The sequence below is a fragment of the Xenopus laevis genome, chromosome 3L (genome assembly GCF_017654675.1).
Source record: "Xenopus laevis strain J_2021 chromosome 3L, Xenopus_laevis_v10.1, whole genome shotgun sequence".
NCBI lineage: Eukaryota > Metazoa > Chordata > Amphibia > Anura > Pipidae > Xenopus > Xenopus laevis.
In genome coordinates, this window is record NC_054375.1 from 28,173,082 (window position 1) to 28,200,516 (window position 27,435).

At 40.3% G+C, this 27,435-nt stretch overlaps 1 protein-coding gene and 2 long non-coding RNA genes across 7 annotated transcripts in view; 1 reads left to right on the plus strand and 2 right to left on the minus strand.

The window, feature by feature from the left end:
- larp1.L (La ribonucleoprotein domain family member 1 L homeolog) overlaps positions 1-1,307 on the minus strand; it is a 46,798-nt gene extending 45,491 nt beyond the window's left edge. For 2 of the 4 annotated variants that reach the window (XM_041585248.1, XM_041585247.1), the window contains exon 1: positions 813-1,277. In XM_041585248.1, the coding sequence (XP_041441182.1) occupies positions 813-1,059 (247 nt within the window). In that variant the 5' untranslated portion in view covers positions 1,060-1,277. 4 annotated transcript variants of the gene reach the window in all.
- LOC121401429 lies at positions 1-27,257 on the plus strand. Of its 2 annotated transcripts, none has more exons than XR_005966233.1 (5): positions 1-565; positions 3,350-3,425; positions 12,774-12,836; positions 23,759-23,857; positions 26,997-27,257. It is a non-coding gene; the product is annotated as an uncharacterized LOC121401429 (long non-coding RNA). The 2 variants fall into 2 exon arrangements; XR_005966234.1 differs by lacking the exon at positions 1-565 and adding an exon at positions 1,273-1,403.
- The window catches only part of LOC108710837, a 41,761-nt gene continuing 17,645 nt past the window's right edge, over positions 3,320-27,435 (minus strand). The window contains exons 3-5 of the long non-coding RNA XR_005966232.1: positions 12,744-12,814; positions 6,332-6,398; positions 3,320-4,080 (exon numbers count right to left, since the gene is read on the minus strand). This is a non-coding gene — a long non-coding RNA (uncharacterized LOC108710837). The remainder of the gene's footprint in view (positions 4,081-6,331; positions 6,399-12,743; positions 12,815-27,435) is intronic.

The window sequence follows — 27,435 nt, forward strand, 5'->3', positions numbered from 1 at the left end:
TTATTTGGCACCCCAAGGGATTTTAGTCATGCTTGTGTTGCTCCCCAACTCTTTTTACGCTTGAATGTAACTCATGGGTAAAAAAAAAAAAGGTTGGGGATCTCTGCACTAGAATATGGCAAGCAGCCACCAAATTGCTTTATAATAGACAATTGTATAACGAGTTTACAACCCCCCATGATCACAAGCAGAGCGATCCCCAACCCCATACCAATACTCCCCCTATTAGAAGTCAATGAGAACAGCACATGGGGGGATCATGTACAAGTACACGTCTCCAATGTTTGGGCTAACGAGTAGAATACATTCACAGTAATTGAAAGTATGAGAAAACGCAAGGGATTACCCCATCACCGTGACTCATTAGCTGCCACTGTAGGAATCCGCATGGGGCAAACTCTGAGCAAAAGGATCCGCATGAACAGCCGCCACCATATTAACTCCTAGAATATGTAACTACATGAGTTGACCGACAGCCAACATGCTAAGCGCCCGCCCCAGAGTGGCTGCTCCCAGTAAAATGATATGGGTTAACCAGGAGCCAGCACACGGATCCCTGAAATATGTAAGTGCATGAAGCAGTCACCATACCCCCCCCCCCAAGCAAGTGGTTGCTCCCAATATAGTCCTGCAGCAGGCACAGCACGCAAGTAATCATTGGCAGACACACCCAATAGCAAAGATATGGGGGGATCAGTTTTGTGGGAGACTAGTAGTGAATAAGGGAAGCCCCAGGATTATTCCATTGGGTGACAGGGGAAATACAGCATCGTATACACCCCTGAGCCTGTTAGAGGTTGCCAATGACTCACCTACGGGCAGCTGCCCATTTACGGTACTCCCGCCAGCCTTCATCCAGGGGTTCACCTTGGGTGGGGGAGCCTCTACAAACTCCTTACGAAACGGCGCTTCCTCGCCTCCGCTGCCGTCGTCCTCTTTGGCCGGGCGCTGCTTCCCTCCCTCCAGCCGCCTATCCTCTATCATCTCCCCAAGCGGCTGCTGTAGGGGCGGCGGCAGCGGGGTCGCGGGTAGCAGCGGAGCCTCCACCTGAGCCGCCATGTCCCGTTCCCCAATCAACCTCCCCGTTAGGGGACGGGACTGCAAGGCACCGGGGCGGGGGCTCCCACTGACAACTAGTGTGCAGAGCAAGGGACGAACAATCGGGTAGAGCCAAAGATAGATTGCAACTATGATGATTCGGTCACCGGGCGGCCTCCCAGAGCTACACTGCTGCAATATGGAAGCCAAAGCAGACCACGCGATGGGGCAGTGCGGGGACGCGCTCTAAGGCACGCACAACGTGCTCGTCCCCCTGGTGGTGGGGCGGGTGGACTGGCCGTGCACGCACTGCGGCGTAAGCTCTGTGGGTGTGACAGCGTTGGGCTGGTTGTCACATGCTTCTGGTATGAAACTACAACTTCCAGCAATTACACTTGGATTAGAATTCACTTTGCTGTGGGTTACCTGTTTTATTGGGCTGTTTGTAGGATAGAACACAGAAAGAATATGCCCTGGGCTCTTAGGGGCTTTTAGGCTGTGTCTGTGTCTATAAATATGGTACATTTTTAGTTGTTTTTATGGTCCTCAACCTGCTCCCCTGTGGTGGATGTAAATCTGCAACTCTGTGCAGAGGATGTTGGGAGTTGTAGTTAGTTAAAAGTAAACACTTTTAGGGTTGCAGTTTGGACAGGCTTGAGCTGGACACAGCAAATGCTACTTTCTACGGATGACAGCAGGGGGTCAAATACCATATACACCCAAAAGTGTCACCAGAGACAGCTGCTGGCAAAGGCTGTGGGAAGTGGTCCTGCTAATTATATTCAGGGGTGAAAAATGACATCTCAGCTCCAAATGTGACCACTGCTGTACAGAGAGGAAAGATGAGAAATGGAAGCACAGCGTAATTAATTGGGAAAGTATGTTAAAATGAGTTTCTGATGACATCAGGGATGCTGCAAATGACGTCACTAGGTCTACATGTCCCTCCCAAAAACTACTTAGTAACGATTATGGTTGGGACCCATCAGAGAACACAATTTCCTTTTATTCCAATAATTTATAGATACTGGCATAGGCTTTTATATGGGTCCATGGGGGAAATAATTCTCCTAGGCTGGGGCCCACTAGGCGCTTTGCTCACTGGGCATTCTTCAGGTACTTTGGTAGTCCAATCCTTCTTTCTTTCTGTGTAGCAAGTTCCTTTCAAGATTCATCACTTATGTGGGCTTTTCCTTAAAGGGAATGTTAACCCAAAAATATTTTTTGCCTAATAAAATAAAACATAATTCTAAGCAACTTTGCAATATACATACATCTATGGTTTTTACGTTATTTGTATGTGTATTGCTATTGAAAGCAGTGTTTGTCCCTTTCTGTTCTCTGCTCTGGTGGCTCAGATTGTTGATACAATGTAAGACAAGACAAGCCCATTGACATACTGTTTGCTTGGGAACTATGATTTTTGCAACATTATTTGAAAAGTAGCAACTAGGAGTTAAGGTCCCCATAGACGCAAAGATCTTTCGTTGATGAACGATCGATTTTAGTGCAATCCGACCAATCCGTCAAATTATCGTGAGGTTAGTGGGAATCGAACGATCATGCATTTTAAGATTTTTCATCCGACATCTGTCAGAAAATTTATCGGGCAGGTTAAAAAAATGTTATCGGCCCCAGTGCAATCTATCTATGTTTGCAGGTCCAAGCAGGCAGCTGCCCTCAGTTTTCCTGGCAATATCGCTTGAAATGGTCTTTTTAGTCGATGTCCAAATCGTACATTTAAACGATCGTTTCGAGATAATCGATGTCTCACGATAACGAAACAATATTTTAAAAATCTTTAAATATATGGTCAGTTTTAGGCAAATGCTGCTTTCAATAGCAATTGTTTTTACATTTAAAAAGCACTAAAAATGTATATTGGAGAGTGTTAGGATTAAATTTTATTTTATTAGGCAGATTTGTATTTTTGCTCTTTAACAGTAGAAGAGTTGTAGTTCATCAAAGCCCTTGCTTAAGGCTATTAAGTGAATGGTTTGTGCTTGAGTAACCGTGACTAGGCAGGAGGAGCATGGAATTGTGCATAAAGAAGGCTAGGTTATGGAGCCATTAGTAACCTTCCATTCCCCAGTGTATTCATAAGTACCCGCTCTCCCAAGCCTGGTATTCAAATGTGTAACTTATTGTCTTGAGAAGGAGCAGACAATATCGTCTTGGTTGTGAAAGTTAACAGTGGTGGGATTAATGTTTTTATAGGTGGTCATTCCAGAATAAAGCATCCACACTGACTTGACTAGTCTTGTAATTTATGACCTCAACATCAAGTAACAACTACCCTTTTTGTTTTCAGGAATGCATCCTACATCAAAATTGACCGAGGATGCTTCACACCAAATCTTGTCCAAAGGAGCATAGCATGTTATGAGGTAAATTATGCAGCCCTGGTTCTGAAAACAGTTACAAACATATAAACAGATACATGTTAATGGTATACATTATATACACCCAATACCTGTCAGTCAATCTTTGTATTACACTGCTAAGTAAATTAGTTTAACCATCTGGTCATACAGGATCTTATGTTTAGGTTATTTGAACAGTCAGGGGTGGGACAAACTGAGATTTGAAGAGTCTGCATGGTGTAAAAAAAAGAACTAAATCTTGTGTAAATGTTGCAAAACACACAGCCCCACACATACACACACACACCCACACAAGGGGGGGGGAGAAGGAAATTATTCAGTGTTCAGAAAGGTTGATGAATGGGGCATTGGTGGGGGAAACATAACAAGGTAGTTCAGAGCTTGCACATGGCCCATGGGCCTCCACTGGCAGTAATGGCTGTATAGGTGCATGTAGCACTGTGAGTGCAAAATATAGAACTCACAATCTCATGAGTCTATACAAATCCATGTAAATTAGCTGGCTCAATCAGTTCATTTGTTAGCAGCCAACGATGTGCATATAAGTAGAACTAGAGAACCGGTACAGGGGCTCCTGCTTGTCATAGTGCTTCTCCTTTATTTTCATTCTGGTTTTTTTCCCTGAGCTGTTGAGGCCAGTCCAAGCCCAGCACTGGTTCTGTAAAATAAAATACACACAGCTTCTATTTAAAAAAACGAAAATAACCAAAATAACACTTTGAACCTCAGTACCTTGCAGCACAAAAGACATGTGAACTAAATAAAAATATTTAACTTTTAAAGTTTTATCAATTGGAATGATATGAGAAATAAAAATAGTCAGAAATGGCTGGTTGAGCTTTATATAACGAAAAGTTCTTACTAGAGTTGCATATAAGCAGTAAGAACCATTTAGTGGGAATGTCTAGCAATTTTAATCACATGATGATATGGAAAAAAAACAAAGGAATAAAAAGGCAAAAAAGGGAAAGTAAGAACATGTGCAAGCCTGGGGGTTGCAGGCAGTAGCATGTAAGGTCAACTGTTGTAAGCTATAAATAGGTAGTATATAGTCTCAGCAATAAGTTGTCTTACCAGACAGGATACTGGTCTGGGGAAGAAAAAAACCTTCAAGAGCTGCAGGTTGTTTTCAGCCCCCACCGTGAGCAGTATCCTACTTCTTCATTTGCTTACAGAACTTGTGTGTAGGAGCCGACACATGGGTTCCAGACAAGAATGCCGCTCATGGTAGGGGCTGATTTTGGCCCATCTGGCCCTAGCAGAAGAGTTCTCCATTTGGAAACGAATCATTTGGTTGGAGGATGCAACAGGTCTCATTGTGTCCATACTTTAAGGCTGTGTAAGGCTAGGACCACACAGGACCAAAGTCAACATGCTGAAATACGCAGGCCAATTTCAACACCTATTACGGGGAGTAGCCTCCTTCTTCTGTTTTGCTCCAAAATCCACCAATTGTGTTGTGCCAGAGCCAACACAATGGTTCCAGATGTGAAAGAAGAGGCTATTGCTCACTTTTGGAGCTGAAATCGTCCTGTGTATTTAAGCAGGCTAATTTTGGCCCTAGCCTAAAGTTACTAGGTATTCCATGCGTGAGTTGTCCAGAATTGCAAATTTGAGTTATGTCAAGACTGGGGCTGTAACTTTTACCAGTTGTGTTCTATTGGGCATTTAGTAGCTGTAAGTGTCAGGTTTGCTGTCTTCAACTTGTAGGAGGGGTGGGTGCTAATGGCAGTTGAGAACCTGTTGCTTTCAAATCAAGTGTCTAGTTTAGATATATTGGTAGACCATTATGTTGCTGAGGCCAAACATTTTCTGGAAGAATTAAAATGTATGCATTGGGTTGTAAAAGTCTCTCAGCCTATCCTCTGCCATTGTGCAGCAAATGCTTTGGATACACCTGAGGGAAAATGTGGGTTACCGAAAATTGGGGTCAGTCTGGAACAGGTTGTATTATTTCTTTGCATATTTCCAGATTGAGAGAGTCAACAAAAAATAAATTTCTAACTCCATACTTAAAGGGGTTGTTCACCTTCAAACAACTAGTTGGTTTCAGATAGATCACCAGAAATAACGACTTTTTCCAATGACTTTCTATTTTCTATGTGTGACGGTTTTTCTAATATTGAAGTGTAAAGTGTAATTTCTCTCCTTCTGAAGCAGCTCTGGGAGGGGGGGTCGCCGATCCTGTAAACTGTTCTAAATGGATACATTTAGTTGATACATTTCTTATCTTTGTCCCTGCTGAGCAGAATCTCTGGGTTTCATTACAGGCAGCTGTTAGACTTGATACAATTGTTGCTAATACTCCAGAGATGCTGCTGAGAAATGGATCAACTCAATGTTGCAAAATTGTAACAGTTCAGAGTCTGCACCTGAATTACTGAGCTGCCAGACTCAAACATCACAGACACAAACATTCAACTTTACACTTAGATTTTGGAAAAAACGTAAAAGATAAATAATGGAAAGTATTTGAAAAAAGTCTTTGTTTCTGGGGAACAATCTAAAAACAACTGAATTGAAAAAACTGTTTGGAAGGTGAACAACCCCTTTAAAGCCTCATACTTTAATTAAGCCTTTGAATTGTAAGCCTGCCACCCTGCAAGCAGTCCCCATAGTGTCTCTAAATTTAAAGAATGACTAGATAGGTACGAGGGAGTGACAAATCACTATGGATGCACCAAATCCACTATTTTGGATTTGGCCTAACCCCCGAATCCTTCGCGAAGATTTGTCCGAATACCGAACCAAATCCTAATTTGCATATGCAAATTAGGGGTGGGAAGGGGAAACCATTTTTTACTTCCTTGTTTTGTGACAAAAAGTCACGATATTTGCCTCCTCGCCGAATCCCCAACCGTATCCTGGATTTGGTGCATCCCTACAAATCATGCAGATTTAGTTCATACCTGACATTAATTGAGAAGGCAAGAATGTTCAGTTTGGGGCAGACAGGGTCAGAATAAAATCCAGGAGCTGGAAATTAATGGAAAAATTATGTAGCAGAATTTAAATGGGGCTGCATAGTAAAGCACAGAAGCACAGCACATGAATGGAAACATTACACAGTAAATCTAGCAGAGCAGGATTAAAATGGGTCTACAGAGTGAAGCACAGGAGAGGCACAATACATGAATGGAAAAAAATACCAAGTAAATCTATCAGAACAGGATTAAAATGGGGCTGCAGAGTGAGGCACAGAAGCACAGCACATGATTGGAAAAATTACACAGTAAATCAGAACAGGATCAAAATGGGGCTACAGAGTAAAAGAAAAGGAGAGGCACAGCACATGAATGGAAAAATTACCTTGTAAGTAGGGTTGCCACATGGTAAAAATGATGGTTGAGCCCAATGTTATTAATAGGGGAAAAAGATAAATATATAGGAAGGCCGGTATTTTTTTTTCTAAAAAAGGTGGCAACCCTACCTGTCAGTGAAAGAAGAGCAGTGTTGAGTTTTTAGTTGTCCAAGGTAGCAGAAAGTAAAGCCCAATTTTCAAAGAAAAGTATGAAGGGTGAGGCAACAGTCCAGTAACTAAAGCATTAGTTTGCTGTATAAAGGGCAATATTCACATTTAAAATAGTTGTCCACCTTCCAAACGCTTTTATTTTCAGATTGTTCACCAGAAATAAATACTTTTTTATTTATTTATTTTTTTTTTAAAGCTTTCCATAACATATTTTTTTTTACAGTTTTTCTAAAATTAAAGTTAAGTGTTCCTGTCTCTGGCATTTCATTCTGGCAGTTTAGTAATTCAAGTGCAGATTCTGAACTGTTACAATTTGCTACAGTAGTTGACACATTTTTTCCAGCTGCATCTGGGGGAAGATTAGCAACTATTGTATCAATTGTAACAACTGCCTTACAAAATCGGTGACCACCATCCCAGAGCTGCTTCAGAATAGCTAGTGTATGGAGGTCTTCTTCACAGTGTAACGGTCTATGGAGTCTTTCTGCTGTGGGTAGCTTCGCTTTCCCATGATAAGCAGAGTGCCAGACTCTAGTGGAAGTCCCTGATGTGCTTAAAAAATAGATTGCGGAACCTAATGATGGGGATTTTCTGTAGTCTTAGCTTGGAACTAGCCCATTATGTGGCCATCTTGGATGCATGTGCTCATGTGTACTCCAACATATTTGTTTTCAGCTATTTGGCCTAAAACGTTGGTATTTCTTGGAGTGCCTTCTGATAAAATTGACCTTATTGTGTATTAATGCAATAGGAGCTTTAGATTCTAAGTTTCACTGGGGTAATGACTGATGCATAATCTCTGTAAAGTCCTGCAGAATATGTTGGCACAATATAGATAAATAGTAATTTCATACAGTATATATATATCATATATAAACACACTGAACATGTAGTTCCCCTTTAAGCAAAATATTTCACTTAAATGTATACTCACATATCAAAATATGGTGTTTTTTTCATTACTTTATTTTCATACACATTTAAATGCCAAGGCCAGGCCTATGAAGTTAAGCCCCATTTACATTTTTGTTAGTACTGAAAATTATGAAGCCATAATATACAGATTTGCCCAATTTAGTCAGATTTGACACACTGAAATGGATGCATACATTTTGGGGGTTATTTATCAAAGGTTGAGTTTTAGAGGTTTGTGATTTTTTTTAATACCTCGAATGAACTCACAACTCAACTGTTTTCTGATCTAAGAAAACACTTGAATGGAAAAAACTCGATTGGGGTGAAGAACCCGAAAACTCAAATTAATAGAGTTTTCGGCTATAACTCTGAGCATCATGAAGGCGACAAACCTCTTCAAGCGGTTGAAGGGACCTCAGCCATTGACTTTTACATGACCTCAACAGGTTTTAGCTGGAGTACTTGTGGATTCAAGCTATTTCCAGGTTTATAATAATAATAAATCTCGAAGTTTTTTTTAAAAAAAAAATACCAAAAAAATCAAGTTTTTTTAATAACCAGAAATTTTAAATTTTTCGGGTAAAATCAACTCTTCCTTTGATAAATAACCCTCTTAATATTCATGCAACTCCCTAGATAAACAGTGTGCAAAATAGAGTAGTATCAGTTATTCCAATTTGTCATTTGTATTTAAAATGTTGTACTGAATTTTAATCTGTTACCAGTCAATATTTAAAGGTGCTTATGATTCTATGCAGTGAAGGAATAAGAGGCCAGAGGAACAGTAATCCCGATCAACTGAAGCAATGTAAACTCACGTATTTCCATGTTTTGTATATTTTACAGAGCAATTACAAATTAACCCATTACTATATTCCCGAATATCTTAATTTTATTGTTTAAAAGGGAGTCAATAGGGAAAGAGACATTTTTTATTTCTCACAATCACTTACTGGAAAATTGCACAAATTTGGGGCAAACCCACCCAAAAAAAAAAAACTGTGCTGTCCCCTAATTGTCCAACTCTTCCAGTGAACCTTTTTCAAGTGAAAGTGATTGTCATTCAGTTCAAGCAAGAACACATTCAATAACTTGCAAAAAGTGCTTGAAGCAGAATATTTGCATTTTTAAATAAAGATTACTGGCAGAGATGTTTGCTCTTGTTATGATTGCCAAGGCAGTATATTCAAGCCACCCCACACCTTGGGCAGGTTTTGAAACTGTCGTAAGAAATACAAATCAGGTACTCCATGAATGATATTGCTTCATTGAATAATTGTTTCTTGTTTAATGCATGAGTCATTTCTCCACCAACAGATTTTGCTACCTTAGGGAAGGAAATCATCATAGTTCCTGCAACTTGTCCTTCCTATTTAAGATGGCATTAGAATGCCTGCGGAGAATCCGCTATGTAATACATTGGGGTATATTTATGAAAGAGTGAAGTTAGAGATCGCCGCAGTCCACTAGCGTGAAATACCGTCTCTCTCTATACATTTCTACGGGATTTTTAAAGGCGTATCAAATGGTGAACTTTCTATTTCACCCTTCGATTAAATATGCCTTTAAAAATCCCATAAAAATGGAGATAGGCGGTATTTCACGATCGTCGACTGTGGCGATGTCTAACTTCACTCTTTGATAAATATACCCCGTTGTCTGGCCCTAGCCTTACCACCTTAGTTGCCCTTCTCTGGGCTCTCTCCAATGCAATAATATCCCTTATCCCTAAAACTACACAGTATATTATTAGTGAGGCCTTAACAGAGCTCTGTAAAGTGGAAGAATAATCCCCTCCTCCTGCAAATCTGTACCTCTTTTAATACAGCTCAAACCCTTTTTTGCCCATGCGGCTGCTGACATGCATTGCTTGATACATTTAAGTTTATTATTATTATTATAAGGACTCCAAGAAATACTCCAGCTAAAACCTGTTGAGGTCATGTAAAAGTCAATGGCTGAGGTCCCTTCAACCGCTTGAAGAGGTTTGTCGCCAAGGTCCATCTCCATTATGAATATGCCTAGTGCAGTCCCATCAAGGGTATAAATGGCTTGCATATTTTTATATTCAAGGTGCATGACCTTATATTTATCAACATTGAATCTCATCTGCCACATAGTCGCCCACACTGCCAGTTTGTCAAGATCCTGTTGCAAGGATGCCACATCCTGGATGGAATTTATTTGGCTGCATAATTTTGTATTCATCTTCAAACACTGATACATTACTTTCAACACAATGAACAAGTTAAATGAAAGTGGGCCCAGTAACGAACCTTGGGGACCCCACTAAGAACCTTAGTCCAAGTAGAGAATGTACCATTAACAGCCCCCTTTGTACTTGATCCTGTAGCTAGTTTTCTATTCATGTACAAAACACTTTACTAAGCCCAACAGACATTAGTTTAGAAAGCATAATTTGTGGGGCACTGTATGAAGTGCTTTGGCAAAATCCAAATAGATCAGACTTACTGCACCCCCACTGTCTAGCTTCTTATTAACCTCTATTAACTTTCTTATAACTGAGAACAGTCATGATTTGATTTTTTAAATTACAACCATTTTTGATCAATGTTTTTAGCAGAAAACATAATTCCCCAATCTATGCACTGAAGTACTACGCTTCAGATAGCGGCAGAGATTTGCTGATCTTGGTCTTCACAGAAGATCTGCAAACTCTGGTACTAGCCTGAAGGAGCTAAAACGTACTTTTCTGAAATTCAGAGTTTTTGTTGCCTCAGTTTATATTTGTTTTTGCACCAACCATTAAATTAGATAACATTTTGGTCACTATTGCACATTTGCTATATGTTCTGGGTCGTTAGAGATCACTAGATCCAGATAGCATGATTTCTGTTTGGCTCCTCAATAACCTGTGATATAAAATTGTCATGCAACAAGTTTAGAAACTTGTTCCCATTAATTGTCCTGGCAGTACTGTTGCTCCAGTCAGTCTGGGAAATTAAGTTACCTATTATCATCACTTGCCCCAACCTAGCAGCCTTTTCTATTTGCAACAGGAGCTGAGCCTCCTCCTCTTCACTTACATCAGGGGCTCTGTTGCATAACCCTATAATTAATTTACTGCACTTTGTACAATCTGTGAAAAGCTCCACTCATAAGAGTTCAGCTCCCTTGTTTTTAGGGATGCACCGAATCCACTATTTTGGATTCCGCCGAATTCCCGAATCCAACTTGAAAGATTTGGCTGAATACCGAATCCGGATCCTAATTTGCATACGCAAATTAGGGGCGGGAAAGGAAAAAGTGGGGAAAATTGGTTTACTTCCTTGTTTTGTAACAAAAAGTCACGTGAAATCCCGCCCTCCCCACAATTTGCATATGCAAATTAGGATTTGTATTCGGCCAGGCACAAGGATTCGGCCGAACCCTGCTGAAAAAGGCCGAATCTTGGCCGAATCCCGAACCAAATCCTGGATTCGGTGCATCCCTACTTGTTTTCTATTATCACTTCTTTCTTTATATTGGCTTTTAGATCCTGCTTAAAGGAATAGTAACACCAACAAAAGAAAGTGTTTTAAAGTAATACTGTTGCTCTGCACTGGGACAACTGGTGTGCTTGCTTCAGAACACTACTATAGTTTATGTAAGCAAGCTGCTGTGTAGCCACAGGAGCAGCAATTGAAAAGGGAGAAAAGAAGCAGGTTATACAGCAGATAGAAGATAAGCTCTGTAGCATTTAATAGGATTCTATAAAGCTTATCTGTTATTTACTATGTGTCCTGTCCTTGAATGGCTGCCCCATGGCTACACAGCAGCTTGTTTATATAAACTATAGTAGTGTTTCTGAAGCAGACACACCAGTTTTACAAGTACATTATATTGTCATTCCATTTAAACTAGGGATGCACTGAATCCACTATTTTGAATTCGGCCAAACCCCCGAATCCTTTGCAAAAGATTCGGCCGAATACCGAGCCGAATCCGAATCCTAATTTGCAATTGCAATTGCAAATTCTGATTCGGTTTGGCCGGGCAGAAGGATTTGTCCGAATCCAGCTGAAAAAGGCCATATCCTGGATTCGGTGCATACCTAATTTAAACACTTTTTTGATGTTACTGTTCCTTTAACAAACAGACATACCCCTTCTCCTTTTTCTAAAGCCCCTGTCCCTCCGAAACAAAGTATAGCCTCCAGTCATGTGAATCATTAATCCATGTTTCAGAATTAATAATAATAATAATAATAATAATTACATCATATTTGTGCTCCAGTACCTTCAGCTCTCCCATTTACCAGTCAGACATCTTGCAATTGCAAACATATATTTAATACTGGTACCAGCCTGTCAATTTTGTATATGCCACTTGTGGTCCTCTCTGCCATTATCTATACCCTTAGACAAGTCTCCACCCCATTTTCTGTTACTATGCCCCTTACCTCATCTAACCTATCTTCCATAGAATTGCAACCCCCACTGCCTAGTTTAACATCTCCTTCAACCTTCTAGCCATTCTCTTCCCCAAAGCATCTTCACCATCATCATTGAGATGCAACACATCCCTGGCAAAGAGCCTGCAGTCAACTGAAAAATCAGCCCAGTTTCCCAGAAAACCAAACCTCTCATCACCTACACCAATCTCTCAGCTACACATTAATCTCCCTAAACTCCAGCTGCCTTCCTAATGTTGCTTGTGGCATATGTAATATCTCTGAGATAATAACCTTGGAAGTCCTCATCCTTGCAAATTAAATGAAAATGCCACAGCCACAGAGTTAAAATCAGACAAATATACTCAAGTGTTCATATAACAGTGGTCTAATTGGATAAAATGCATTGAGACAGACTGTTACAAGTACTTATTCCAACAAAATGAGGCCAGAATGCAGATATACATAGTAGAGGTTATAGTAGAGGTTAGTCACAAATCTTTCCTGCACAATAGGAGGTCTGAGTGGCCCTAAAATGTACTTGGAGTCATTCTTTATGTTCCTCTTCTAGCTTGAACAGCTGCAGTTACATGGTCCTCTTTCTGTCCTCTCCTGTAATAGAACAAATCTGAAGGTAAGACCATAAGTACACCCCAGGTGACTTTTGCTTTTTGAGCACATATATGTATGTTTGCATGTGCAGTTTTGGTCAGTTGAGTCAGTTGTACATAACTCCACTCCAGGGCTCCCTCAGTCAGTGCTCTATGTTGTCAATCTCCACAGTTCAGCTGAGCCAAAAGAATAGGGTGCACACGTCACTCTCATGGTGAATACCAGAAATGAAGCCAGACAGACTTCAAATATCCAGCAAAACTGCATAGATTTGCAACAAAGGCACGCACAATCACATTTATTTGGTTAATCAGATGAAGTTGTGGAAGACGCAGCACAATTTCATCAAGATTCTCATATGATGCACAGGCCACAAAATATATGCATCCCTGGAATATAAGATAACTGCAATGTAGTCTTTGATATCAAATACTGTGTTAATCCACTCTTGGAGAAGAGAATAGAACTGAATCCTAAGATTAATCTAAGCCTTAAATTTTCAAAATGTATATTTTATAATGATGGTAAGTATTAAAATTTTAGAACCATAAAAATCTGAAAAATAAGTGTTTCCGTGTAGAATGAGCAGCACTCCATACATGTATGTGGACTGTAAAGCTGGCCATAGACTCAAAGATTCGCTCGTTTGGCGACATCACCAAACGAGCGAATCTTTCCCCTATATGCCACTAAAGGTGGCCTTACACGGGCGACCAATTTGACTGCTTATCTGCCCGTGTATGGGGGCTTCCGACGGGTCTTCCCGATCGATATCTGGCCACGATATCGATCGGGAAGGTTTGATTTTTAACCGACCGACCCGTCGGAGCCCCTTGGCGTATCGTAATTCGATCGTTCGACCATATGGCTGAACGTTCGAATTACCCCCGATATAGCCATGCCATTAAGGGACTTATACACCCTTAAGTTACATGCAGTGCAACTGGCGCAATTAAGTGTGTGCTTAAAAGTAATGTGTATACTGGACATTGCATTTCTGAGACTCAGGGGCCGATTCACTAACTTCGAGTGAAGGATTTGAAGTAAAAAAACTTCGAATTTCAAAGTTTTTTTTGGGCTACTTCGACCATCGAATGGGCTTCGACCTTCGACTACGACTTCGAATCGAAGGATTCAAAGTAAAAATCGTTTGACTATTCGACCATTCGATAGTCGAAGTACTGTCTCTTTAAAAAATACTTCGACCCCCTAGTTCGCCATCTAAAAGCTACCGAAGTCAATGTTAGCCTATGGGGAAGGTCCCCATAGGCTTGCCTAACTTTTTTTTGATCGAAGGATATTCCTTCGATCGTTGGATTTAAATCCTTCGAATCGTTCGATCGAAGGAATAATCCTTCAATTGTTCGATCATACTATCTGCGCTAAATCCTTCGACTTCGATATTGAAGTCGAAGGATTTGAATTCCCAGTCGAATATCGAGGGTTAATTAACCCTCGATATTCGACCCTTAGTGAATCAGCCCCTCAGTGTTCCTTCTCACTGTACAGGGGAAAACTTACTTACCTCCGAAGTTGCGCCAGCGCTGGCTTTGACGCACTTTGCTTGGCGAAGTTTCGCCAGGGCGCCGCTAATCCACTAAAATCCGAAGTTGCGCTCAGGGAAGCGAAAGGTAACAAAGTTGCGCTAGCGTTACTTCATCAAGCAAAGCGAAGTTACTCTAGCGATGCCTAATTTGCATACTGCGCCAAGTTAAAGTACAATGGATGTATATGTAGCGGCAAATACATTACACTACACAAGCCCGGGAAAGCTCCCAAAAATAAAATAGAGATGTTATTTTGCCCTATACATGTGCCCACTGTATAGTTTAGGTGCCATTTGTTAGGAAATGTAAGGGGGAAGGAGGGTACCCCCAAAACAATTTACGATCTTTTTCAGCCTATCACCCATAAAAAAGTAAAAGACTCCAGTGTTTTTTGGGACTTTTTTGAAGCAAGCCCTATCTACTCTATTGCACTTCGCCTGGTCTGAGGTGGCGAAGGCAAGTCTGGCGCAAGAGGTAACGTTCAGTAAAATGCGCAAGTTAGTGAATTAGCGTAGTTACTTCCCTTCGCCATAGCGCAACTTCGCCTGGTGCAAGGGTGCGAAGTAGCACTAGAGTAGATCCACTTCGCTAGCAAATTTACGCCAGCACCCGTTAGTAAATCGGAGAAGTAACAAAATGACGTCACACTGGCGAATTTTCGCTAGCGCTAGCCTCTTCATGCTTTAGTGAATTTGCCCCATATGTGTGCAAAAAAACCCCATCTTTTGTGTGGTTTTTTTAAAATAATAAATGCAACATTTTGAGTTTTCACACAAAATTCTTTGTGTGCTCCACAATTTATTGTGCGCTGACCTCAAAATTTGTGTGCTCTTGCACAAACGCACAATTTAGAGGGAACATTAATGAGACTCCCTTGTATAGTGAAATTCTTGGCCTGTTTTTGTGGTTATCGATGCACCTAGCAATAGTAGATGAGTTCATTTTATGTTTAATACCTACAAAATGCAAACACAAAAGCAAAGCTCTTTCATTAGGGTTGGTTTGTCCCCAATAAGGATTAATTATATTTAAGTTTGGAGTAAGTACAATGTATTGTTTTTTTTTATTACAGAGAAATAGGAAATAATTTTTAAAAATTTGAATTATTTGATTGAAATAGAGTCTATGGGAAATGTCCTTACTGTAATTCGGAGCTTCTTGGATAATGGGTTTCCAGATAATGGATCCCATACCTGTATATTGTTCTTGTACAGGATGTTAGAAGAAAGAGCCTTTGGCAAGAACTAAAATGAAAATTGTGTTATATTATGCAGGGTTTGCTATGACTTAAAGGGATTTTGTCGTGAATTTTATGATTTCTAAATTATACAGTTTACACTGCAAATAATCCACTCTACCATATAAAATTTAATTCCTGAATTCAGAAAGAGACAGTAATTCATGATGGAACTGCTTTCTGACAGGCTACTGTTTCTCCTACTCAATGTAAATGAAGGAGTTCCAGTGGGACTTGGATCTTATACCAGAGAGCTGTTATCTTGTGTCAGGGAGCTGCTGTCTGGTTACCTTTCCATTGTTCTGTTGTTAGGCTACTGGGGGGAAAGGGAGGGGTGTGACATCACTCCAACTTACAGTGCAGCAGTATAGAGTGACTGAAGTTTATCAGAGCACAAGTCACATGACAGGGAGCACCGGGGAAACTGACAACATGTCTAGCCCCATGTCAAATTTCAAAATTAGGTATAAAAAATTTGTTGCTCTTTTGAAAAACAGATTTCACTACAGGATTACTATTAATGTTTAAAAAAAACAAAACAAAACATATTTTACTGTGACAGTATCCCTTTAGGTATTTGCATTCAGTGGGGTTAATTTCCATATCCCCGTCCCATGCCTATAACATCATATGTAACATCATTATGTTCCCACTCATATACCTCTCATATACCTTTCAAACCTAGGCTAATGCTAAACCTGCCAGCTGATTTATTGAACTCCAGAGGCCTGATGTATAATGTCAAACTCCCTGTCACAACTGTCGGCAGAGTGTAGTTACCAAAGATGTGAGCAATTAATCCTTATGATACAAGGCAGGTGTCAGCAGTGGCACTTGTTCATAAATACCACTGGATTAAAGTAATCACATTAAAGGGATACTGTCATGGGAATTTTTTTTTTTTTTTCCAAAATGAATCAGTTAATAGTGCTACTCCAGCAGAATTCTGCACTGAAATCCATTTCTCAAAAGAGCAAACAGATTTTTTATATTCAATTTTGAAATCTGACATGGGGATAGACATTTTGTCAATTTCCCAGCTGCCCTGGTCATGTGACTTGTGCCTGCACTTTAGGAGAGAAATGCTTTCTGGCAGGCTGCTGTTTTTCCTTCTCAATGTAACTGAATGTGTCACAGTGGGACATGGGTTTTTACTATTGAGTGTTGTTCTTAGATCTACCAGGCAGCTGTTATCTTGTGTTAGGGAGCTGTTATCTGGTTACCTTCCCATTGTTCTTTTGTTTGGCTGCTGGGGGGAAAAGGGAGGGGGTGATATCACTCCAATTTGCAATACAGCAGTAAAGAGTGATTGAAGTTTATCAGAGCACAAGTCACATGACTTGGGGCAGCTGGGAAATTGACAATATGTCTAGCCCCCATGTCAGATTTCAAAATTGAATATAAAAAAAATCTGTTTGCTCTTTTAAGAAATGAATTTCAGTACAGAATTCTGCTGGAGCAGCACTATTAACTGATTCATTTTGAAAAAAAATGTTTTTCCCATGACAGTATCCCTTTAAAGATCATCTCAAAGTAGCTAGCAAGACTATAGTCTGTCTGTTACCTGGAGCCACTGGAGTCACTTTTTCGTCAAGAGCCTTCCAGGGTGTTTCTAGACACTTGTCTCACCCACCCCTTTGGAACCTCAAGCAGCTTAAATTGTTGCAGCTCGTACTGGAATGAGCTAGTGCTGATAGTGTAAATATCATTACATTGAGGTGCTGACTCAAAGTCCCATGGTATGACATTGACCTGTTGTTACTGTTCTGAAATCACAATGGACCAGTCTCCTCTGCTGGGTGTCAACAACAGGACGGCCTAACATAGTAACCTATGCAACTTCTGTGCCCTTTTGTAGTTCCCTTGACAGACCAGCTTGTTTCCAAGCAATGCTTTCCCTTGACAAAAGACACCGGAGTAACCGAATTCTTTGGTTCCCAAGAGGTTATTCAGCAGCTGAGGCATCTTTATATTTACTTTAGCTTGGTAACTAGATTTGTGTGTATTCCTGCCCTGCCTTTACAAACAGTGGTGATGTACAAGAGTGAACAGTAAGTTTGTTTATATTTATGGCAACTAATGCTGCCATTTCTGTTGGTCTGGACAGAACTTGGGTAACACACCTTCCCCTCTGTATTTTTGTACATTACTGTGCCCAGGACTGCACCACTCAGCCCCCACCCTCAATATCACCCAGTCAGCAGCTGGTCAGCGAATCAGAGTTAAAAAGATTCAGCTATCAAGGAAAGTGCAGTGCCAGCACCAGGGCCCCAGGCAGGCTATTGAACAAACTGTGTACATAGAACACAGGGAAGGGATTAAAGGATCTATGGGGGTCATAGTTTGCCTGAACAGCAGGAACCCAGCCAGCACACAAGGGTAGCACAGGGAAGGGAAAAGTTATTTCAAATCCCTGCTCTTAACTTGATGATGTGTAACATACTGTCAGGCACTGTATGTTTTTATAATGTACCAGTAGAACCCCCCCCCCCCAGTAGTGATCAAGAAAACAATATATTTAACTCTCTCTTGAGATAAAGGAATAATATATTGATTTGTTTGTGTGGTTTACTGGTGGTTCTTTATTGCAACCAGTTTAAGCATGGATTATTCTGCATCAATACACCTAATTATCTGCTTATGAGTAGTGACTGAATGTTTCCATACTGCTTCCGTCTAAAACACAAGTTTAATGTAATGGCTGTTAAAACTGCTCCAAAGTTTTGGCATAACAATACTTCTAGCCTTAATATTTCCAAAGTTGAACACAAATGTTTTTGCCAACCAAATTGGGAAGGTTTCCTTGTCTCCATTTGGGGTGTACAGAACAAGGTGAAGCACTGGGTGTGAAATGTATGTAAAATTATGTCATAAAAAAGCAATAAAGGTAAGATAAGGTAATTGCGGATAAACATGCTACATTTACTTGTGTGGAGTGCAAATTGCACCTGGTTTGGTGAAAGCAAACCATTCAATAATGCCAAGGGCAGATGGCATAGCATGGTAGTGTTGGCTCTGCTCCTTTCAGCATGTGTGTTTTTTTGAGGCTGAAAAAAGCAGATCCAATCCGTGTCTCATCTCCATTTATTTGAATAAGATCCACGTCCATGCGGGCATATGTAGTGGAGCCGGAGGTGCTGCTACAATGAGGTGAGTCGTGAAACTAGCTTCAGGCGGCAGTGCCTCACAGGTTACCAAGGGTGGCTTAAAACTGTTGTTGGTAACTGTAACAGCTGAATTTCTGATTATCAATCCTTTGCTTTGTTCTGCTGCTTGTGACTGCATGCAAGTGGAAGCGGTTCAAATGAATGGAGATGGAGCGAATCCGCTTCTCTGAATCTAAAAAAAATACGCAGGCTGCCCTCTGCCCTTGGCCTTATGGCTTGCCTTAAGGAAGGCTGTTATTTCACAGGCTGCTATTGCTGTGACAATTACTAACAACTTCTGCTCTGCAATGCCCACACTGACGGTGGCACAGATTGGTAGCATGATTTATCGATTAGGCACAGTTGCATTGTAGGCAATCTATAAATCCACAGTTTGCACACAGTTTGGCAGTTAGTAAAAGAACCTGGCTCAGAGTTAGTTACTGATTTGAAAGTTGTAGCTACATCTTAGAGAAAAGGGCCACACAAGCTACTAATTTCCCACTAAGCAGTTTGAAGTTTTCACAATGTGCATTGCTGGCACAACATTCAATAGCTGTGTTAAAAAAAAAAAAAGCTGGGTAAAAATGTTGCAATGTAGGTTAAAAAAAAAAATCACCTATAATTGCACTAAAACCCACACATTGCACACTGTGGCAGCTTAGTAAGAGAACCTGGCTGGGAGTTGCTGTAGTTTCCTTTTCAGTCATTGGGAAACAATTGATTTCCCCCTTTGTTACGATATAGCTACATCCAGTGGCGTAACTAGATGTTGCTGGGCCCCACAGCAAATTAGTTTTAGGGCCCCCAACATATCCAGTGTTTGTCCTGTTTTACCAATATATGTTCAAATTGCTCATCAATGAGAGCCTCATGGGGCCCCCTGTACCTCCTGGGCCCCCCTGCAGCCGCAGGGTCTGCTTCCTCTGTAGTTACGCCCCTGGCTACACCTTATAGCCTACGGAATAGGGCCACACAAGCTGCTAAGTTTCCACTAAGCAGTTTCACGGTTTCACAATGTGCCATTAACAATGTGCATAGCTGGCCCAGCATTCAGGTGACTGGGGGTTGGTAGGACAATAGGTGAGAAGAATGTTCCAGAATCATTTGCTATAATTTGCTGCATCCTGAAATAACACAGTGCATCCCATCAACTCTGTAGCATGGTCTGAAGGGCTCCCTTAGGCTGACAAAACTCATTGGGAACTAAGCTTTTCCTCAGAGATAAGTATATTTTTTTAGTTGCCAATCTATCCCAGGGTTTCAGGACTAAGGTGGTAATATTATTTGCTTGCAGCTAATGGATCAATTGGTTAGATTAGCAGATGTTATGGTTAAAGAAATCTGTGGCGCCTAACTATTACTGCCAACTTTGGTAAACAATAGTTCACTTTGGTACAGCTTTGTACATTTGTGTCCTTAAATATGTGTTGTAGTGCTAATCATCTCAATATTGCGGCCTTTATTGCCCATGCCCCGCCCATCTCCTGTCCATCCAATACACAACCTTGCAAGGCACCAGGGTTAAACTGGGTGGCCCGAGCCCACCTGGGTTGTTACTTTGTGGCCCACACACACCCCCAGGCCTCTTGCGGTGAATTTACACCCCATCCGCAACCCCCTCCGGCCCCCATGTCTACCTTTTTTCCTACTCGTGACTAAGGTTGCCACCTTTTCTGGAAAAAAATACCGGCCTTCCTATATATTTATCTTTTTTCCCTATTAACAACATTGGGATCAACCATCATTTTTACTGGCCAGGCCGGTAAAATACCAGCCAGGTGGCAACCCTACTCGTGACCAGGGGGCCCACTGGCTTTTTTTCCAGGTGTCCCCAGTCCGACCCTACAAGGCACACACAAACCAAATACAGTGAGAGATGCAACTTTTTTTCACTCCATTCTAGGAGCACAAAGAGATGTGTATATAGGTAAATCCAGGGGCAGTGGAAGATTTACCTTAAGGTGGCCATACACGGATAGATCCGCTCGTTTGGCGATGTCGCCAAACGAGCGGATCTCCCTCCGATATGCCCACCTTGAGGTGAGCAATATCGGGCTGATCCGATCGTGGGCCCTAGGGCCCAACGATCGGATCCTAGCGTTCGCCAAACGGGCGGTCGGATCGCGGGACCGCATCAACGAACAGATGCGGCCGCGATCCGACGGGATTTTTAATCCCATCCGATCGAGATCTGGCCGACTTTCGGCCAGATCTCGATCGGGGAAGCCCGTCGGGGGCCCCCATACACGGGCCAATAAGCTGCCGACTCGGTCTGTCGGCAGCTTTTATCGGCCCGTGTATGGCCACCTTTAGCCTGTGGGCACACTGATTGTTGGCTTCACTGCTCTCAGCCTGAGTTTTGTTGGCTCCACTGGTCTCTGCCTACTTTTTATTTGCAGACTGAGAGAAGCGAATAGGCTCCTTTCCCCAGCCCCATCGATCTGTACTGAAAAAGTACGGCATTTGCTAGGAGGCACACGGAGCAGAATGGAAGTCAGCCTGAGAATGTGAAACCAATAATTTTCAGCCTGACCTCTGCTCCGTGTTCCTGCATTCCTGAAAGCTGTACTTTTCAGTGCAAATCAATGGAGCTGGGGAATGGAGTGGATCTGCTTCTCTCAACCTGCAAAAAAACGCAGGGTGAGAGCAGCAAAGCCAATGCTCTGTGTGCCCTCAGTCTAAAGTCAACACAGCATTTGCCCATGGCCCATAATTCCATTCAATAATGGTTTTGCGCTTTTGAATGTTGAAATATTCATAGAAAAAAAGAAAGAAAGTTTTTAATAGATAGTATGATAAAAGAATAGCTTGGCCGGGATGTTCTAAAACATTGCGGTTATTGCTGTATAAGATTTTTGTAAAAAAATAAATTATATCTTGTCTTCTGTGTACAACAATCAGGTTCTTGTATGACTGGTGTGCAGTTTCAAGATATGTGAAAAACAGGGCTTCTAGCGGTCCTAAATAAAATTTACACTGGGGCCTGCTGAGGTCTAATTATTCCTCTGGCACCTAGCCCTGAATCTATGCACCTTTTATGATGTATAATTTAAGTTAAATGCAAACACAACAATGCCCTTCCTGCTGGCATAGAGATCTGATTCTAGGAAATTTGGTCAACCATAATTTGTAAAATCTGCATTGATCCACTTGGTCAACTTCATTGATTGGATTGCAAAAATAAACTGTGTTATAGCTGCCATTTCCTATTGTATAATTACTTCCCCCTCTCTGCTCATGGTAAGGCATTGGCTTCTATTATTTGCTATCAGAGGTCACAACGCTGATCTCAATGAATCACATAATGATTCCTTGAAATGATCAGCACTTGGAACCATAGGTGTTTAATTTGGCTGGTTCAAGCTGCATGCATGTGGGTAGCTGAAGATGTAAAAGGGCAGCTTGTGGGGATATGCTGTCCATTCTTCATTAAAGGTACAGTAACATAAAAAAAAAATGAAAGTCTTCTAAAGTAATGAAAATGTACTGGTGTATTTGCTTCATAAACTCTAAAATAGTTTATATAAACAAGCTGCTGTGTAGCCATGGGGGCAGCCATTCAAAGCTTAAAAAGGGGAAAAGGCACAGGATAGACAGCAGATAACAGATAAGCTCTGTTGTATACAATAGGATACTTCAGAAAATATCTGCTTTCTACTGTGTGTCCAGTGCTTGAATGGCTGCCCCCATGGCTACACAGCAGCCTGTTTATAAAAACTATAGTAGTCTTTTTGAAGCAAACACACCAGTTTTACCAGTGCAGGGCAACAGTACATTATATTGTCATTCCTTTAAGTATTTTGGTGTACCGAATTATCCCAGTGAGTAGTGTTTTTTCAAAATGTGTTACTTACAGCAAAGTAAACCTTTATAATATAATCTTTAACAAAGATCTGTTGTTCAGGCTAGCAGTTGGTCTCTTTTAAATTAATCCTATAGTCTGTATAATCTTCTTGTGCAACCTCTGGTACTTTGAATGCTGTATATACATATTTATGGTACACAAACCTGACACTGCTTTAATTAAAAAAAACTCCATTCTCCCAGCTGCCAACCCTTTACAAAGTTAAATAAGTGACAGTCACATTCATTATTGTTAAACACTACAGGGTGTTTAAAAAGCAATTTAAATTTTGCTCATTTATTTACCTTAAGCTGTGTGGGGGCAGGTACAGAAATCATTTATACATCCATCCCAAACTAGCCTGATGCAGAGTTGGAAAATCCAGTTTATGTACTGTATTTTAAAACCAATGTAGAATTCCTGCTCTAATTTATTTAATTCTCCAGCAAACTCGCTGGAGGCCTATGGGTCTGATGCACTGCCCTAACGTATTTAATCTCCACCTGCATGCCCATGGATCTGCATATAAGATCTCTGGTCTAATTATCAAACCACTACATGAAGTAGCAGTGGTGTAAACAATATCAGCTCTGTATCTTTTAGAGGACCATTGATGTTGCTTTAAAGGGGACCCGTCACCCAAAAAAATGATTCAATATCTTATTTTATCACATTAGTCAAGCAAAATGAACTTTAATTACATTATATAAATTATCTGAATCTTGTTTCCTTTAGTCTGGGATTTCAAAATTATAACAAGCAGGCAGCAGCCATTTTGTGCACACTGTTATTAAGGCAAGCCTTGCATCATCTCAGAATCTTGTTTGTGCACCAGAATGGGGGACCTGAGGTCCATCCCCATGCCCTGGCTACACATTCAAACGGTAAAGAGAACGGGGGAATGTGGGGAGAGCAGTGACATCTATGAAGTGCTGAATGGAAAGTGAAAGTAATTGTCTGCCCCGCCTCTATGCCCATGGCAAAGAGGAGTGGCAGACAATATTTGATTGACAACTGAGATTTTTAAATGAGCTTACAACAGCTACTAATGCTTTAATAAAAAATTGAAATTGGATTTCATGTTTAATTTGAAAAGGACTTTTATTATACTGTTTTTTGTGTCTGGGTGACAGGTCCACTTTAACACCTGTTCTTCTAAATTCTCAGCTATAAACCACAAGACGACCTACTTGACATGAAGGAACTAGACACAGTCATATCACCAGGAATTACACTTGCCAGCATAGAAAGCTATTTGGAATTCAAGTAAGTTACTGTATGTTCATACAACAGTGTTATGTATTTTAATGATGTCATTTAAGCCTTAGTTGGTCTCAAAACATTTATCAAAGTAAAGATTGATCAAAAAAATTTTTATAAAAAAATCCTCTACTAGCTCAACATTATCATACTGATTAGCAAAATACCCTTTAAAGGTGTTGTTCACATTTAAAATAACTTTTAGTATGATGTAGAGAGTGATATTCTAAGACAATATGCAATTGGTTTACATTTTTTATTATTTGTGTTTTTTAAGTTATTTAGCTTTGTATTCAGCAGCTCTCCAGTTTACAGTTTCAGCAATCTGGTTGCTAGGGTCCAAATGAATCTAGCAACAATGCATTGATTTGAATTTAAGACTTTAAGAATTTAGGAATATGAATAGAGGGGGCCCTCATAGAAACATGAGTAATAAAAAAGAAGCTAATTAAGAAGGTAATTAAGAAGGTAATTAATTTAAAACTATAAAAAGAGAAAAAATGAAAGCCAGTTGAAAAGTTGCTTAGAATAAGCAATTTTATGTATTAAACATACTAAAAGCTAACTTAAAGGGGTTGTTCAACTTTAAACTAACTTTTAGTATGACGTAGAGAGAGAGATATTCTGAGAAAATTTGCAATTGGTTTTAATTTTTTATTGTGGTTCTTAGGGATGCACTGAATCCAGGATTCGGTTCGGGATTCGCCCAGGATTCGGCCTTTTTCAGCAGGATTCGGATTCGACCGAATCCTTCTGCCCGGCCGAACCGAAATGACTTTTTGTCACAAAACAAGGAAGTAAAACATGTTTTCCCCTTCCCACCTCTAAATTTGCATATGCAAATTAGGATTCAGATTCTGTTCAGTATTCGCCCGAATCTCTCGCAAAGGATTCAGGGGTTTGGCCGAATCCAAAATAGTAAATTCGGTGCATCCCTAGTGGTTTTTGAATTACTTAGCTTTTTATTCAGCAGCAGCAGCTCTTCAGTATGCAAGTTCAACAGTCTGGTTGCTAGGGACCAAATCACCCTAGCAACCATGCATTGATTTGAAGAAGAGACTGGGATATGAATAGGAGAGGCACGGAATAGAAAGATGAGTAATACAAGGTAGCAATACCAATACAATTTAAGCCTTACAGAGCATTTGTTTTTAAATGGGATCAGTGACCCCCCCCCATTTGAAAGCTGGAAAGAGTCTGATTAAGGCGACAACTAATTAAAATCTTATACATAATAAATAATGAAGACCAATTGAAAAGTTGTTTAGAATTGGCCATTCTATAATATACTAAAATTTACCTTAAAGGTGAACCACCCCTTTAAAATAAAGGTATTCTGTACTCCCATTTGTATTTAAATATAAAAAGACAATTCAGTAGACAGAGGTAGGGTGAATTATCCCCCAAAGCCTTACCATATGTAAATTCATATGTAAATCGAATGTAGGAACAGATACACCGATGCAGATGCTAAACTGCTACATTGTTTTATTCAAGACAATAAAACAATGTAGCAGCATAGCATCTGCATCGGTGTATCTGTTCCTATATTCGATTTACATAGTAACTAAACTTTATTGACGACATAAAGTCAGGAACAGGATACAAACGTGATTTCAGCACAAACTAGCTCAGCATATCACGCAATTTTGTAGCAATCAAGTTCATGTTGGCAGACTTTATCATTCAAATGCAAGTGGCCCATGCAGACATATCAGTACAGAACCACATTCAAACTTTCTGGGTGATATTTGACCATGAGCTGATCAGATATCAATCATAAAGTCTAACACTTTGGCCCAAGCTGTATAGAGTTATAATCTATTAAAATGAATGCTGCATATCCAGCTGGAGAGAAGATTAGTTTTAGAAGTGTGCAAACAAGGCAGTTCTGTTTAAAGAAATACTGTTGTCCCTGGCCAAAATGGGCAGTCCTGTGCAATGTGGAGAAACGAGTGCCTGATAAAAGACTGAGGGCAGTGCCAAGCAAGCAATAATTAACCACTTGTATGCACAGCCTACGTTTATTTATACTGAATATCATCTCCTTCTGCAAAAGACTGAACTGTTTTAAATAAACTGATAAGATCATGCACTGGCTATAGAAAATAGAGGAGTAGTGAGTGTGTGGGCAGTAGCAGGACCCAGGCTATTGCCCTAACCAAGAGGACAATGTTTAAAACTCGGCCTGTGACCTTTATTTTTGCAACATAATTAGGTGAAGGGTTTCTGGAGGTCTGTAGCATACAGCAGCCTTGTCTCTTTTCTGTACTGAATTTACTAACACAAGCATAAGTGCAAAACGATCCATATCAGTGCATTGTAAGCATGTTGCAGTGGACAGAGGGTGCACCCACAATTGCACTGGAATTCTGGCGATTTGTATCTGAATTTTGCTCTATGCACATTGCCCTATTTTGGAATTACAGTGTATGTGATACTTTTGCCATCAAGGCTGGTATCTAGTATGGGAACGATATTATTCTCCTGCGTTCCCCTAATTCAGGTGAGGGCCTTAAAGGGGTGTTTTACCTTTAAATTAACTTTTAGTATGTTATAGAATAGCTAATTCTAAGAAACTTTTCAATTGTTCTTGATTATTTGTGTTTTATAGTTTATTCATTATGTGAATGTCACTGACCCCATCTAAAGAAACAAATGCTCTGTAAGGCTACACATTTATTGTTATTGCTACTTTTTATTACTCATCTTTCTATTCAGGCCCTCATTCATATTCCTTATTCAAATCATTGCATGGTTGCTAGGGTAATTTGGACCCTACCAACCATATTGCTGAAATTGCATACTGGAGAGCTGCTAAATAAAAAGCTTAATAACTCAAAAAACACAAGTAATAACAAATGAAAACCAATTGTAAATTGTCTCAGAATATCACTCTCTACATCATACTAAAAATTAATGCAACGGTTAACAACCCTTTCAATAGGTGCACTGTGGTATTGTGCTTTACACCAAGACATAACATGGTGTTAGGAGAACCGATGCAGCACTGATATATATGTGTGCTCACCATTGTCTTCTTTTCACTCACTCATACGATGTTACATGTAATATAATGATAGCCGCAAAGCTCAAAGATCCGTTACCCACTGAACCCAGTTAGGTCTTTGCTTTCAACCTACAGTCCATTACATGGAGCCGGCTGATACCTGCTGATAGTGCTAGGGTGATTTCCCTTGAAGTAGCTGAGATGTACCCCAGTATAATGTGTGAGTTCTATTATACTATCAAATTATATTGAACTGTTACTCAATGTTTATAAGAAACACTGGAGCCCTGATTGTTTGAGAAAATTGTTAAACTGTTTTCTATTTGATATTACAATCACTACAATTTTTGCTTTATGGAAACGTATATTATTGTATCATGTGATTTCGTTTTATTCTTGCAATAAAAACAAGTTTAACAAAAAAAAAGAAACACTGGAGCCAAGTAAATGTCTCCTGAAAGTAAAGCATCATAGGCATCATCCTCTGTATTATTGGGAGGCTCAAGATGAATGTAAGTGATCTGTATGAAACTTGTGCTCTGTCTATAGCTAATCCTAGAGGGATACTGGAAGC